The following is a 15,784-nucleotide window of genomic DNA, read 5'->3' on the forward strand; positions in this document are numbered from 1 at the left end:
GAAACGTCAAGGTAACTATATCAAAGGCGCACAAAGTTTGCGTTTGAAGGCCATACGAGAGGTGCCTATTGCAGGGATGAATGCAGCTGTGCATCTATTCAGGAGCGCTCTTCTTTACCAAACCGGGCAACATATGCATGTGTCTATTAGACGTCTGCGGGTCTTGCTGAGAAGTGCTGGTCCTTAAACATGAGATGTATCGCACCTCTATGAAGAAGAACTGGTCCATTCCCATTCACAGTTTAGCAGCCCACTGAGCAGTGCTAGTATTTCCCTCTTAATAGTAAATCAGCCACGTTCAGAAGTGCTATCTCCCTCCCACTAAAGGTTTGCCTGCCACTACTGAGATAAATCAGTTCTGATCCATAGATAGTATAGAGGTTTTGGTGAGAGGTGCTGTGACCGTCCCCTTGAATGGGAAGGGGGTGTCCTCATAGGTTCCAGAGTTCTCTATCCAGAATAAGCACTGAATTTGTAAAAGCAAGTCTAGATAGATCCAATTATGAACATTTATCTTACATGAATATTCTGAGAATCTGGCCTGGACCCAGCATTCCTGGGCCTGCTCTAGACTCCCCTGCATGCGATTATATCATTGCTTGTGAGAAGTGCTGAGACATCCCCATTTCACTATAGCATTAGGCATGAGCCACTGACAACTAATGTTATTCTCTGTCTGCCCAGCAGAGTGTGCATTACAGCTGCCTAGGATTGCAGACATGAGTTCAGACCCCACCAACATTTAACCACCACCAAGAGCCCAGCACCCTCCTCCCTCTCTTTCGTCGGTCAGATGCTGGGTTCTGGCTGAATTCAGAGCAACAAATGACCTGGTGTAAATTTCCCTTTTTCACCAGAGTTAGTACTAATTACATTGGGTCCTTCGACCCTCAAATGGGGTTGCTTATAGAATGTTCTGCCCTGATGACAGCTCTCTAGTTCCTCTAAAGATGTTTTCTGATGTGAGTCAGCTGGATTTCCAGTCCTGCTCCTATGTGGTTGCTGGAGACTGTGCTGTGAAAGTTGAGTATTCTTACTCCCAGACTCCAGGCCCTTTTCTATTACCCCAACCACATTGTTTCATTGTCTGAGATTGGCTAGCAGAATGAGGTTCACAAGCCCCATTCATGCATATCATCAGGTTTGGGTATAGTAAGCAACCCTAGGGCCACATGTACAAAAGGTTTTAGCAGTCGCAAACGGAGAATTGGTCCATTTGCGACTACTAACTAGCCTTTGACATATACTAACCCTATTTTGCAAGTCTGTAACCTATTACTAAATTGCAAAATAGGGTTTGTGAGTCGGTATTAGGAAGGGGTGTGTTAAGGGCGTCCTTTCCCAATATCAAATCTCAGCGGGATCTATAAACGTTTTGCGACTGGATTGCGGTTACAAAACATTCGCAGGTTAGCATCAATTTCAAATTGCTGGTAACCCATAAAGCAAAGAAGAAGGGGTCCCCAAGGGACCCCTTCCCCTTTGTGAATGTAGGCGCAAATATTTTTTAAGAGCAGGCAGTTGTCCCACGGACCACTGCCTGCTCTTAAAAAATTAAAAGAAAACTTTTCATTTTTTTTTTTTGTAATGCATCTCGTTTACCTTTAAGGTAAACTGAGTGCATTACAAAAAATTGCTTTGTTTAAAAAGCAGTCACAGACATGGTGGTTTGCTGACCACAGCAGGCCACCATCCCTGTGATTTTTGGCCATTTGCGACCTACTGGGAATTGCAAACAGTGTCAAACACCTTGTAGTACATCACTGCTTGTGATTTCCTAATAGCGAATCACTAAAATACGTTATTAGGAAATTTCAAACCCACAATTTCATCCATCTGGTACCATATGACTTAAGTGCTCATTGCTCACATCTGCTTGCCAGTGCAGTGTTAAGACTGACAGACTCACCGGTTCTGCCATCATTCTTAGATCAATACATTGAGAGTGATAATTAATTATTTCAGCACTACAAAACGGCAACAATGTGGTGCTAGCTCGCTCAGTATAGGCAGGAAGTAGTTATTATCTGTTTTTCTCACTTGGGATGTCCCTGAGCCTTAGTGTTTGAAACTAAATAAACCAGCCAGCCAGCCAGGACTGCAACAAGCCCACCAAGCCTCTGCCATGCCAAGCACAACCAAAATGTTTATGTCTGGAGAGTCCCTTCGCCCATTTTTAGGACTGCAACAAACTTTCTTAGGGAGGTTTAAAACCTGAAGGAGCTTGCTCTGCTGGTAACCAGTGAAAGGAAGTATTCCTAAACCTAGCTGTTTTTACTGAGAATGAGGCAGCTGGTCAGTAAGGTTGTTGTTTGTTTTGCTGCATGTTGTTGATGGTATTTTGATGCACTCTTACTGTGAGTGTTCCTTGAAGCTGCTGCCTTCCTTCCTTCCTGTCTCTACCAGCACTGTTGGAGGGTAATCAATGGCATTAGCATGATTGGCAGCTTCTCCACTCCTCTGGTTTTGTGCTTTGCGCGTTGGTATTTGTTGTCTGCTGAGCTTTTGGCTGCCTATGTGTGTGCCTGCTATTTTCTTTGGCACGGATGCTGAATTGATGCAAAACAATGTAATGCCAAACTGAGCTGTCTCTCTCCTAATGGAATCCATACTCTCCAAACAGCATGTTATAAATGTAGCCCTCTCATAGGCATTCTATGAAAGGGAAGCCCCCTTGAGATACGTCTCCATTCAGATTAGAAGTTCACTGTGCTGCATGGAGTAGGACGTGCTCTCTTTTATATCATGATACCTGGTTAAGCTTAAATAAAATTTCATTCTGTCTTTACGTTGATGATATACAATTGTTAAGGCCCACAGCGGTCTCATAAGTGTCTGAGCAAGATTAGGTCATTCCATTACTTCAAATGCAGAAAATCTGTCCAAAGCAGGGTCTGGATGGCCAGGCCGATGACAGATCTTTAGGATAGTTGATGATCTTGCAAATATGTCCTTATTTGGGCTGTGACATGTACATTTAAATATTAGGTGGACATCCAGAAAATGCAGAATGTATGCTGAACCTGGACCCATGTAGAACACACCTGGTCTACACTTTTCTGATTAAACTCCAACAATTGTAGCCTCCAGAGTTGAAGAACTTCTTCCATCTCATCTGTTGATGATGTCCTCGCAACATCTCTTCTTTGTGTCGGAGACAGAGGAATTGCTTTTCCATTATCCAATCATTAAGAGACAACTAGGTTGTACTTGCCATTCCCATGTGTGCTTTAAGGAATTCCAGTCTGTATTGTTGTTCGAACCGAAATCGATCCTGAAAGTATACACTCTCATGTTATCAAGGACATTTTTGTCATGACCCCGAAAGTCACACACCACTGACTGCGGGCAAGTTGTAATCCAAGCAAATTGTATTTTATGCTTAAACTTGCACATATTACCCTAACTATGACCAAGCTAAATAGACTGCCAGGATTTTGTTTAGGGCAGTCGGCCAAGCATCAATTTACTTATCTTAGTGGAGGGTAGAAAGACAGCATTTGCCAAAAATTGGCTGATGCCCTGTTTGTTCTCCTCACGGTGCGGTGGCTCTTTCAACATTCGATGGAACAAGTGTTCTTGATGGTGGAGCTCCTCTTTGCTCTGGCATCAAGGAAAAACAACTCTGGTTGGAATGACATTGGACAGGTAACCATACTTAGGGTGATTACTTTTCCCACCAAGGAATGATACCTTCTTTAAGCATCTTTCTTTGAAAGAAACAGAAGTACCAACCGCTGGCATAGCAGGAGCTGCTGCTGCCACCTTTCCCCAAGCTACTCCAGCAATGAAGATGTGAGCCTCTGTGAGAGTGAAGACTTCTAGTTTGGCACTAAACTCCAGAGCTGGTGGGCCACTGGGACTGCTGTGATCCACCAATTCTAAATTGCTCCTTAGGTATTTTTCAATTCTAATTGATTCTCAGCAGACTCTCAGCCTCCATTAAACCTTAAAATCAAATCACTTGGAAGTAGTTGTCTTTCAACAGCTATCCCTAAAATCTGAAACTTCCTACCAGATGAATTATGTTCATGAACAAATCTAATACATTATGCCAAAGCTTACTTATTGAGAAAATATTATTTCTAATGCTCCCCTCTTCTCTTGTAGAAGCTGAAGGTACATAGGTTTAAGCGTTAATAGAATTACTCAGAAGTAAGCATTTTGGAGATGCTTACTGCATCAGATATTGCACCCATTGGCATTAAGGTCTGTAATGAGAAAGATGTCTGTGGAGGTGCTCACATTGATGACAGCCTTGTTAATGAAAAGTGGCAAAAGGGGCACCAGGGTATTTAATGTGGTCCATACAGTTTGAACTTCAGCAAGGATACTGTTTAAAATCTGATTTATTTGAATTAATCTTTCAGGCTCAGCGATCCGGCACTGTGACGTCGACAAGGGCTGGCAAGAACCCGACCTGTTCAACTGTACATCCCCTCACTTCATGGAGCTCATAGCTCAGGTAAGTTTCATAGATTCCATTTCTCTGCAAATGACTCGTCCCCATTCCAGTGCTACATGGCACAAGTACCACCTAGGGTGAAACTAAGTTTCTGTCCAGCATGACATTTCAGGTAGAAAGCAGAACTTGCCCCTTGAGACATAACATATCATAAGGTGATTGTAATCCTTTACCTCATGCATGCTTCTTCAACTTCATTAGAAAAAAATGTTTCTAGCTGAAAGGGCTCGAAAGCTACTAAGCAGTGCAAATTTTTATAATGTGTGAAACTGAACAGGTTAACTCCCTGCTGATTGCTATTGTCAGGCTTCTAAAGAGTGAGAATTTCCTCCAGATGTTGTTATCCAAAATGAATAGTTTGTGGTAAATCTCTCATGTCGTTGGGCAAACCCTACATATTTAGGTATGGTTCAGATATGGCCTATGGAGTTTTTTAGTCATTTTTGTTGGATTCCAGTTTGTGTTTACATTGAAGTGTTCTCTAAACATCAGTTATTATAGGAGGCAGTCAGAATTTATAAGAGTCCTAAACGTTTCTCCTCCGAGTGACTGGCATAGCTCTTGACTGGACTCCATCCTATCTGGAGGACATATCACAAGCCATACAAATTCACCCTATGTGCTCTTCTTTTAAGGCAGCTGAAGATGGGGTGTCCCAGGATTCGGCCCTAAGTCCAACCCTGTTCAATGTTTATTTACCCCCACTTGCCACTCTTATAAGATCTCATGGCTCATTTTTATCAACTATGCTGATGATACTTGCTTGACTCTAACTTTAAACCACTCCCAGACTGATATGGTGGGCCCTTTTCAACCAAATCCACCATGATGTGGAACAGGGAACTAGATGCCTTCATGAGATCAAAGCTTCACAGGGACATTAATGGGAAAGGGCAGCTATTCATGAGTGTGATGTCACCACTCCACAGGTGCACCGATCCCAGCTGCACAGGGCTCCTGGTGGAACAGTAAAGCTATATGCCTGTGTGGTATCACAACTCCAAAGGCGCACTGATCACTGCCGCAAAGGGACACTCATGAAACTTTAAAGCTAATGGCATTATTACATATGAGATCACAGCTCCTCAGAGACACTCCTGGAAGATGTCAGCTATGCACTAGTATGGTATCACAGCTCCATATTCACACTCGTGTGATAGGACAGGTATGCACTAGCATGATATCACAGCTCCACAGAGGTATCCATGGAAAAAGCCAACTATACACCAGTAAGACATCACAGCTCCTCTGAAACACTCATACATCAGGGAGCAATTGACCTCTATGACACCATAGCTCCACAAAGACACTCATACATCAGAGAACTATACACCTCTATGACATCACAGCAACTCAGAAACACTCATACCTCAGGGAGAAATAGACCTCTATGACATCACAGCTCCTCAGGGGCACTCATACAGCAGAGAGGTATAGACCTCTACGACATTATAGCTCCTCAGAGGCAGTCATATATCAGAGAGCAATAGACCTCTATGACATTATAGCTTGTAGGAAAGTACCATCTTGCCTGGCATGTTACCCCCATTTTTCACTGTATATATGTTGTTTTAGTTGTATGTGTCACTGGGACCCTGGTAACCCAGGGCCCCAGTGCTCATAAGTGTGCCTGAATGTGTTACCTGTGTAGTGACTAACTGTCTCACTGAGGCTCTGCTAATCAGAACCTCAGTGGTTATGCTCTCTCATTTCTTTCCAAATTGTCACTGACAGGCTAGTGACCATTTTTACCAATTTACATTGGCTTACTGGAACACCCTTATAATTCCCTAGTATATGGTACTGAGGTACCCAGGGTATTGGGGTTCCAGGAGATCCCTATGGGCTGCAGCATTTCTTTTGCCACCCATAGGGAGCTCTGACAATTCTTACACAGGCCTGCCACTGCAGCCTGAGGGAAATAACGTCCACGTTATTTCACAGCCATTTTTCACTGCACTTAAGTAACTTATAAGTCACCTATATGTCTAACCTTTACCTGGTAAAGGTTAGGTGCAAAGTTACTTAGTGTGAGGGCACCCTGGCACTAGCCAAGGTGCCCCCACATTGTTCAGAGCCAATTCCCTGAACTTTGTGAGTGCGGGGACACCATTACACGCGTGCACTACATATAGGTCACTACCTATATGTAGCTACACAATGGTAACTCCGAATATGGCCATGTAACATGTCTATGATCATGGAATTGCCCCCTCTATGCCATCCTGGCATAGTTGGCACAATCCCATGATCCCAGTGGTCTGTAGCACAGACCCTGGTACTGCCAGACTGCCCTTCCTGGGGTTTCACTGCAGCTGCTGCTGCTGCCAACCCCTCAGACAGGCAGCTGCCCTCCTGGGGTCCAGCCAGGCCTGGCCCAGGATGGCAGAACAAAGAACTTCCTCTGAGAGAGGGTGTGACACCCTCTCCCTTTGGAAAATGGTGTGAAGGCAGGGGAGGAGTAGCCTCCCCCAGCCTCTGGAAATGCTTTGTTGGGCACAGAGGTGCCCAATTCTGCATAAGCCAGTCTACACCGGTTCAGGGACCCCTTAGCCCTGCTCTGGCGCGAAACTGGACAAAGGAAAGGGGAGTGACCACTCCCCTGACCTGCACCTCCCCTGGGAGGTGTCCAGAGCTCCTCCAGTGTGCTCCAGACCTCTGCCATCTTGGAAACAGAGGTGCTGCTGGCACACTGGACTGCTCTGAGTGGCCAGTGCCACCAGGTGACGTCAGAGACTCCTGCTGATAGGCTCCTTCAGGTGTTAGTAGCCTATCCTCTCTTCTAGGTAGCCAAACCCTCTTTTCTGGCTATTTAGGGTCTCTGTCTCTGGGGAAACTTTAGATAACGAATGCAAGAGCTCATCCGAGTTCCTCTGCATCTCTCTCTTCACCTTCTGATAAGGAAACGACCGCTGACCGCGCTGGAAGCCTGCAAACCTGCAACATAGTAGCAAAGACGACTACTGCAACTCTGTAACGCTGATCCTGCCGCCTTCTCGACTGTTTTCCTGCTTGTGCATGCTGTGGGGGTAGCCTGCCTCCTCTCTGCACCAGAAGCTCCAAAGAAATCTCCCGTGGGTCGACGGAATCTTCCCCCTGCAAACCGCAGGCACCAAAAAGCTGCATTACCGGTCCCTTGGGTCTCCTCTCAGCACGACGAGCGAGGTCCCTCGAATCCAGCGACTCTGTCCAAGTGACCCCCACAGTCCAGTGACTCTTCAGCCCAAGTTTGGTGGAGGTAAGTCCTTGCCTCACCTCGCTGGGCTGCATTGCTGGGAACCGCGACTTTGCAGCTACTCCGGCCCCTGTGCACTTCCGGCGGAAATCCTTCGTGCACAGCCAAGCCTGGGTCCACGGCACTCTAACCTGCATTGCACGACTTTCTAAGTTGGTCTCCGGCGACGTGGGACTCCTTTGTGCAACTTCGGCGAGCACCATTTCACGCATCCTCGTAGTGCCTGTTTCTGGCACTTCTCCGGGTGCTACCTGCTTCAGTGAGGGCTCTTTGTCTTGCTCGACGTCCCCTCTCTCTTCAGGTCCAATTTGCGACCTCCTGGTCCCTCCTGGGCCCCAGCAGCGTCCAAAAACGCCAAACGCACGATTTGCGTCTAGCAAGGCTTGTTGGCGTCCTTCCGGCGGGAAAACACTTCTGCACGACTCTCCAAGGCGAGAGGGATCCGTCCACCAAAGGGGAAGTCTCTAGCCCTTTTCGTTCCTGCAGAAACCTCAGCTTCTTCTGTCCAGTCGAAGCTTCTTTGCACCCGCAGCTGGCATTTCCTGGGCATCTGCCCATCTCCGACTTGCTTGTGACTTTTGGACTTGGTCCCCTTGTTCCACAGGTACCCTAGATTGGAAATCCACAGTTGTTGCATTGCTGGTTTGTGTCTTTCCTGCATTATTCCTCTAACACAACTACTTTGTCCTTAGGGGAACTTTAGTGCACTTTGCACTCACTTTTCAGGGTCTTGGGGAGGGTTATTTTGCTAACTCTCACTATTTTCTAATAGTCCCAGCGACCCTCTACAAGATCACATAGGTTTGGGGTCCATTCGTGGTTCGCATTCCACTTTTGGAGTATATGGTTTGTGTTGCCCCTATCCCTATGTTTCCCCATTGCATCCTATTGTAACTATACATTGTTTGCACTGTTTTCTAAGACTATACTGCATATTTTTGCTATTGTGTATATATATCTTGTGTATATTTCCTATCCTCTCACTGAGGGTACACTCTAAGATACTTTGGCATATTGTCATAAAAATAAAGTACCTTTATTTTTAGTATAACTGTGTATTGTGTTTTCTTATGATATTGTGCATATGACACTGAGTGGTACTGTAGTAGCTTCACACGTCTCCTAGTTCAGCCTAAGCTGCTCTGCTAAGCTACCATTATCTATCAGCCTAAGCTGCTAGACACCCTATACACTAATAAGGGATAACTGGGCCTGGTGCAAGGTGCAAGTACCCCTTGGTACTCACTACAAGCCAGTCCAGCCTCCTACATAGCTCCACAGGAAAAAGCAATCAGTGTTCACATGTGAACAGTGACCCCCTGTGGAAGAAACCACAACCAAAGCTCAGGTAAACAAGAGTGCAAAAGTACAAAATTAGTTTTTGGTATACAAACTGCACAATTCCTAATCCATCACAATGATCCATAGTCGCCTGTACGTGTGTCAGCCAAGGGATGGCACTTTACACATATGAACTTGCTGTGTGATATCTGAAGAGAAATGTGGTTTATGCTGCTGATAAACAACTTCTTAAAACTTGACCCTGTATAATGTTTTTTAAATATCATATCGTTTACAGTAGTTTTACTGCTTTGTATACATAACTGTTCTTTGAATGAGAGCAGTGTGAACCACTAATATACTAAATACCCAGGTTCACACAGACATTGGGTTGCTCTTGTTTCTCTAGATGTACTCTCCTAGACAGTCAAAGATTAGGGTTCTTGGTTTGTTTGAGCTGTGTGGGAGCTATCCACAGCAAAACACTGGTTTACGGTGAGCTGTGTGCTGTTTGGAGCCCACCAAGTAGTTAAAGAGGACAGCCCCAGACATTCACTGGATACAGACAGCCATGACAGATGTCCACTCAATTCACTCAGAAGCAACAGAAATGCAGCCCATATTATGCACTAGTTAGAGGACGCCATGACAGGTGATTTCTATGGACTACCCATGAGCTAGAGGTGAGCAACCCCAAGCAAGCTCTGGTACATGCAGCCCTGGTGAATGCGTCCATACATGAGTGATGAAGATGTAACTAATAGGCATGCACAGAAGAGGAGGAGACACTGCACATGGTCTTGAAGGATCAAACCCACAGCCATGATTTGGTTATAGGCAGCCAAGGCGCGCCCACTAAATAAAGCTGACCAACTTGCAAGGGCAGGAGACAAACAGAAGTGACAGTATAGAATCAAGATGCTATGGCTTAATGCCCAGCTCCTGCAAGTCACATTTGGTGCTTTATCGACAGCAATTACCAGAACCAGGCCAGTGTCAGTGTTTGCTAGCTGGGGAAGTGCTCCGTGGTCTCTCCATGAGCACGAGAGCAGCAGCCCACACGCAAGCACTGGTTACAGGAAGCAAGAGGGAATACTCAAGCATCCCAAATAGTAGCGGCGGAGGAGCAGGCCACAGGCCTGGGAAATGCTATATGGTGAATGCCCTATAGAGCTCACCCAGGAGGGACACTACACAAAACTACATTTTTGTGTTCTTTTATTGTGCGCATCTGAGCTTTGTTTTGAGTTATTCTGGAGTCAAGCTGTTATGCTTCTGGAAGCAGCCCTGTCTAACAAAAGGCGGGTTTGCAGAACAGCACTCGACATTATTTACTATTACAAATGCCCCATTACGAGGTACAGGGAAACTCAGAAAGTAAGGTCTTAAAACACAGATGAACTGAAGAATAAATATGATTTCTAAAGCACGGCTGAGACCTCAAAGTTATGATGGCTCTCGGTCCTGTAAGAAAACAGACCCTGAGCACGAGAATACCATCCATGGGCCGCTATACATGGAAGAGCCACGGGCCTTTCTTTAGGGCTTGGCGGATGGAGTTACTCCGTCACAAACATGACGGCTATCTCGTCCACCGCACTACGATCCCATTATATCCTATGGAAATTGTGGTACAGCGGGCGGGATATCTGTCCCATTTGTGACGGAACAACCTGTCCGCCAAACTCCTAAATCAGGTCCCAAGTCTTCAGTGCATTCCTGAATAGCACCAGGTCCTGACATGTTCTCAGTGAGGGCGGCAAACTGCCCCACAGTTGTGTAGCTCTGACTGAACAGCCCCCCCAACCCCCCCCTAAGTCCTCACTTGTGAACACAAAGAGGACTGGCCTTAAAAGAGTGCAGAGCTGTTGACAGCGAATAGCGTTTGAATTTTCTTTGCACAAAAAGAGCGGCCATCTTGTGAAGAACCCTGAAAGTAATGCATAAAGATCTGAAAGTGACCCTCTCTGCCAGGGAAGTCAGTGAAGCTCTGCAAGGGCCCGTGATGAGGGTGAGGATGCAGCGGATAAGCTGGAGAGCCCAGTAGTGGGGTGTAGCAGTAATCCAGTCTGCTCAGAATGCTGCTTTGAACCCCCTGTGCCCTCGCTGGAATGGGAGCGTAGGGTAGTATTTTCTAAAGCACGCACAACAGGGCAAAGCAGATGGAAGAGATCTTATTAAAATGTGCAGTAAGGGAAAGGCCAGTGTCTGATTGGACTCCTCAGTTGTGGTCAGACGAAGGCACTGCCGGCAGCACACTGTCAGACAGGGGCCAAAAATTAGACGGTAAAGGGGGGCTTGGTTTTCTTGTGACACAACAGAAGATATCACTTTTAGCTCCATTAAAGTTTAGTGAGTTATTATTCAACCGAGCCATACTAGTGCAAAGCTGCCCTGTCACACGAGTGTGAATATGGGGCTGTGATACCACACTAGTGCATAGCTGCTGTCTTCCAGGAGTGTCTCTGAGGAACTATGCTATCATGCTAGTGCATACCTGCCCTGTCACACGAGTGTGAATATGGAGCTGTGATACCATACTAGTGCATAGCTGCCATTTTCCAGGAGTGTCTCTGCATACCTGCCCTGTCACACGAGTGTGAATATGGAGCTGTGACACCATACTAGTGCATAACTGCCATTTTCCAGGAGTGTCTCTGCATACCTGCCCTGTCACACGAGTGTGAATATGGAGGTGTGACACCATACTAGTGCATAGCTGCCATCTTCCAGGAGTGTCTCTGAGGAACTATGGTATCATGCTAGTGCATACCTGCCCTGTCACACAAGTGTGAATATGGAGCTGTGATACCATACTAGTGCATAGCTGCCATCTTCCAGGAGTGTCACTGCATACCTGCCCTGTCACACAAGTGTGAATAAGGAGCTGTGATACCATACTAATGCATAGCTGCCATCTTCCAGGAGTGTCTCTGAGGAACTGATATCATGCTAGGGCATACCTGCCCTGTCACACGAGTGTGAATATGGAGCTGTGACACCATACTAGTGCATAGCTGCCATCTTCCAGGAGTGTCTCTGAGGAGCTGTGATATCATGCTAGTGCATACCTACCCTGTCACACGAGTGTGAATACGGGGCTGTGATACCACACTAGTGCATAGCTGCCATCTTCAAGGAGTGTCTCTGTGGAGCTGTGATATCATGCTAGTACATACCTGCCCTGTCACACGAGTGTGAATATGGAGCTGTGATACCATACTTGTGCATAGCTGCCATCTTCCAGGAGTGTCTCTGAGGAACTGATATCATGCTAGTGCATACCTGCCCTGTCACACGAGTGTGAATATGGAGCTGTAATACCATACTAGTGCACAGCTGCCATCTTCCAGGAGTGTCTCTGAGGAACTATATCATGCTAGTGCATACCTGCCCTATCAAACAAGTGTGAATATGGAGCTGTGATACCATACTAGTGCATAGCTGCCATCTTCCAGGAGTGTCTCTGAGGAGCTGATATCATGCTAGTGCATACCTGCCCTGTCACACGAGTGTGAATATGGAGCCATGATACCATACTAGTGCATAGCTGTCATCTTCCACGAGTGACTCTGCATACCTGCCCTGTCACATGAGTGTGAATATGGAGCTGTGATACCATACTAGTGCATAGCTGCCATTTTCCAGGAGTGTCTCTGAGGAGCTGTGATATCATGCTAGTGCATACCTGCTCTGTCACACGAGTGTGAAAATGGAGCTGTGATACCATACTAGTGCATAGCTGCCATCTTCCCGGAGTGTCTCTGAGGAACTGATATCATGCTAGTGCATACCTGTCCTGTCACACAAGTGTGAATATGGAGCTGTGATATCATACTAGCTCATAGCTGCCATCTTCCAGGAGTGTCTCTGAGGCATTGATATCATGCTAGTGCATACCTGCCCTGTCACACGAGTGTGAATATGGAGCTGTGATACCATACTAGTGCATAGCTGCCATCTTCCAGGAGTGTCTCTGAGGAACTGATATCATGCTAGTGCATACCTGCCCTGTCACACAAGTGTGAATATGGCGCTGTGATACCATACTAGTGCATAGCTGCCATCTTCCAGGAGTGTCTCAGAGGAACTGTGATATCATGCTAGTGCATACCTGCCCTGTCACACGAGCGTGAATATGGAGCTGTAATACCATACTAGTGCACAGCTGCCATCTTCCAGGAGTGTCTCTGAGGAACTATATCATGCTAGTGCATACCTGCCCTATCAAACAAGTGTGAATATGGAGCTGTGATACCATACTAGTGCATAGCTGCCATCTTCCAGGAGTGTCTCTGAGGAGCTGATATCATGCTAGTGCATACCTGCCCTGTCACACGAGTGTGAATATGGAGCCATGATACCATACTAGTGCATAGCTGCCATCTTCCACGAGTGACTCTGCATACCTGCCCTGTCACACGAGTGTGAATATGGAGCTGTGATACCATACTAGTGCATAGCTGCCATTTTCCAGGAGTGTCTCTGAGGAGCTGTGATATCATGCTAGTGCATACCTGCTCTGTCACACGAGTGTGAAAATGGAGCTGTGATACCATACTAGTGCATAGCTGCCATCTTCCCAGAGTGTCTCTGAAGAACTGATATCATGCTAGTGCATACCTGTCCTGTCACACAAGTGTGAATATGGAGCTGTGATATCATACTAGTGCATAGCTGCTATCTTCCGGGAGTGTCTCTGAGGCATTGATATCATGCTAGTGCATACCTGCCCTGTCACACAAGTGTGAATATGGGGCTGTGATACCATACTAGTGCACAGCTGCCATCTTCCATGAGTGTCTCTGAGGAACTGTATCATGCTAGTGCATACCTGCCCTATCACACAAGTGTGAATATGGAGCTGTGATACCATACTAGTGCATAGCTGCCACCTTGCAGGACTGTCTCTGAGGAACTGTGATATCATGCTACTGCACACCTGCCATGTCCCACGAGTGTGAATATGGAGCTGTGATACCATAAGAGTGCATAGCTGCCATCTTCCAGGAGTGTCTCTGAGGAGCTGTGATATCATGCTAGTGCACAGCTGCCATGTCACACAACTGAGAATATGGAGCTGTGATACCATACTAGTGCATAGCTGCCATCTTCCAGGAGTGTATCTGAGGAACTGATACCATGCTAGTGCATACCTGCCCTGTCACACGAGTGTGAATATGGAGCTGTGATACCATACTAGTGCACAGCTGCCATCTTCCATGAGTGTCTCTGAGGAACTGTATCATGCTAGTGCATACCTGCCCTATCACACAAGTGTGAATAGGGAGCTGTGATACCATACTAGTGCACAGCTGCCATCTTCCAGGAGTGTCTCTGTGGAGCCCGATAGCAAACTAGTGCACACCTGACCTTTCACACGAGTGTGAATATGGAGCTGTGTTACCATACTAGTGCATAGCTGCCATCTTCCAGGAGTGTCTCTGAGGAGCTGTGATATCATGCTAGTGTATAGCTGCCCTGTCACACAAGTGTGAATATGGAGCTATGATATCATACTAGTGCATAGCTGCCATCTTCCAGGAGTGTCTCTGAGGCATTGATATCATGCTAGTGCATACCTGCCCTGTCACACAAGTGTGAATATGGAGCTGTGATACCATACTAGTGCATAGCTGCCATCTTGCAGGAGTGTCTCTGAGGAACTGTGATATCATGCTACTGCACACCTGCCATGTCCCACGAGTGTGAATATGGAGCTGTGATACCATAAGAGTGCATAGCTGCCATCTTCCAGGAGTGTCTCTGAGGAGCTGTGATATCATGCTAGTGCATAGCTGCCATGTCACACGAGTGAGAATATGGAGCTTAGATACCATACTAGTGCATAGCTGCCATCTTCCAGGAGTGTCTCTGAGGAACTGATATCATGCTAGTGCATACCTGCCCTGTCACACGAGTGTGAATATGGAGCTGTGATACCATACTAGTGCACAGCTGCCATCTTCCATGAGTGTCTCTGAGGAACTGTATCATGCTATTGCATACCTGCCCTATCACACAAGTGTGAATAGGGAGCTGTGATACCATACTAGTGCACAGCTGCCATCTTCCAGGAGTGTCTCTGAGGAGCTCGATAGCATGCTAGTGCACACCTGACCTGTCACACAAGTGTGAATATGGAGCTGTGTTACCATACTAGTGCATAGCTGCCATCTTCCATGAGTGTCTCTGAGGAGCTGTGATATCATGCTAGTGCATAGCTGCCCTGTCACACAAGTGTGAATATGGAGCTGTGATACCATACTAGTGCACAGCTGCCATCTTCCAGGAGTGTCTCTGAGGAACTGATATCTCATATGTAGTAATAGCGTTTAGCTTTAAAGTTTCATGAGTGTCCCTGTGAGGCAGTTATCAGTGATACCACACAGACATATACTTTTACTGTTCTATGAGCATCCCTGTGCTGCGGTGTAAACCAATGTGGAAAGGTCCTGGGGAAGACTCTTCATAAGACATATGACTCTTGTTTTCTCCCTCACAGAAGTATTTCTTTGTTTTGAGGAGCTGGGACGCTGCTTCACAAGCTAATACACTGTCCATATACATGTGGATCCACTGGGGGCGTGGCCAGGCAACCAAAATGGCGCACGCTTGAGAACGTGGCGCCGGAGGGGCCTACGATTAATCCTCGAAAACAGCCAACCCTCCGGGACCCTCGACTCGGAGAGTCGGTATCCGGGGGCTCTGGAGGCCCAGAGGAACGAGGCGGAGCCCGATCCCGGAGTGTAGGGGGCGTCTCTGGAGCCAGCTTTGTGGGGCCTGCGGCCGTCGTTGAGGCC

General features: G+C 46.6%; 1 protein-coding gene across 2 annotated transcripts in view; it reads left to right on the forward strand.

Annotated features, from left to right (window-relative positions):
- CELSR3 (cadherin EGF LAG seven-pass G-type receptor 3) overlaps positions 1–15,784 on the forward strand; it is a 631,136-nt gene that overhangs the window by 459,010 nt on the left and 156,342 nt on the right. For both annotated transcript variants that reach the window (XR_011198602.1, XM_069206219.1), the window contains exon 17: positions 4,371–4,465. Coding sequence is in view for 1 of the 2 variants with exons in the window: in XM_069206219.1 (XP_069062320.1) it covers positions 4,371–4,465 (95 nt within the window). In the remaining variant the exon portion in view is untranslated. The remainder of the gene's footprint in view (positions 1–4,370; positions 4,466–15,784) is intronic.

Source organism: Pleurodeles waltl, chromosome 9 (assembly GCF_031143425.1).
Source record: "Pleurodeles waltl isolate 20211129_DDA chromosome 9, aPleWal1.hap1.20221129, whole genome shotgun sequence".
Lineage (NCBI taxonomy): Eukaryota > Metazoa > Chordata > Amphibia > Caudata > Salamandridae > Pleurodeles > Pleurodeles waltl.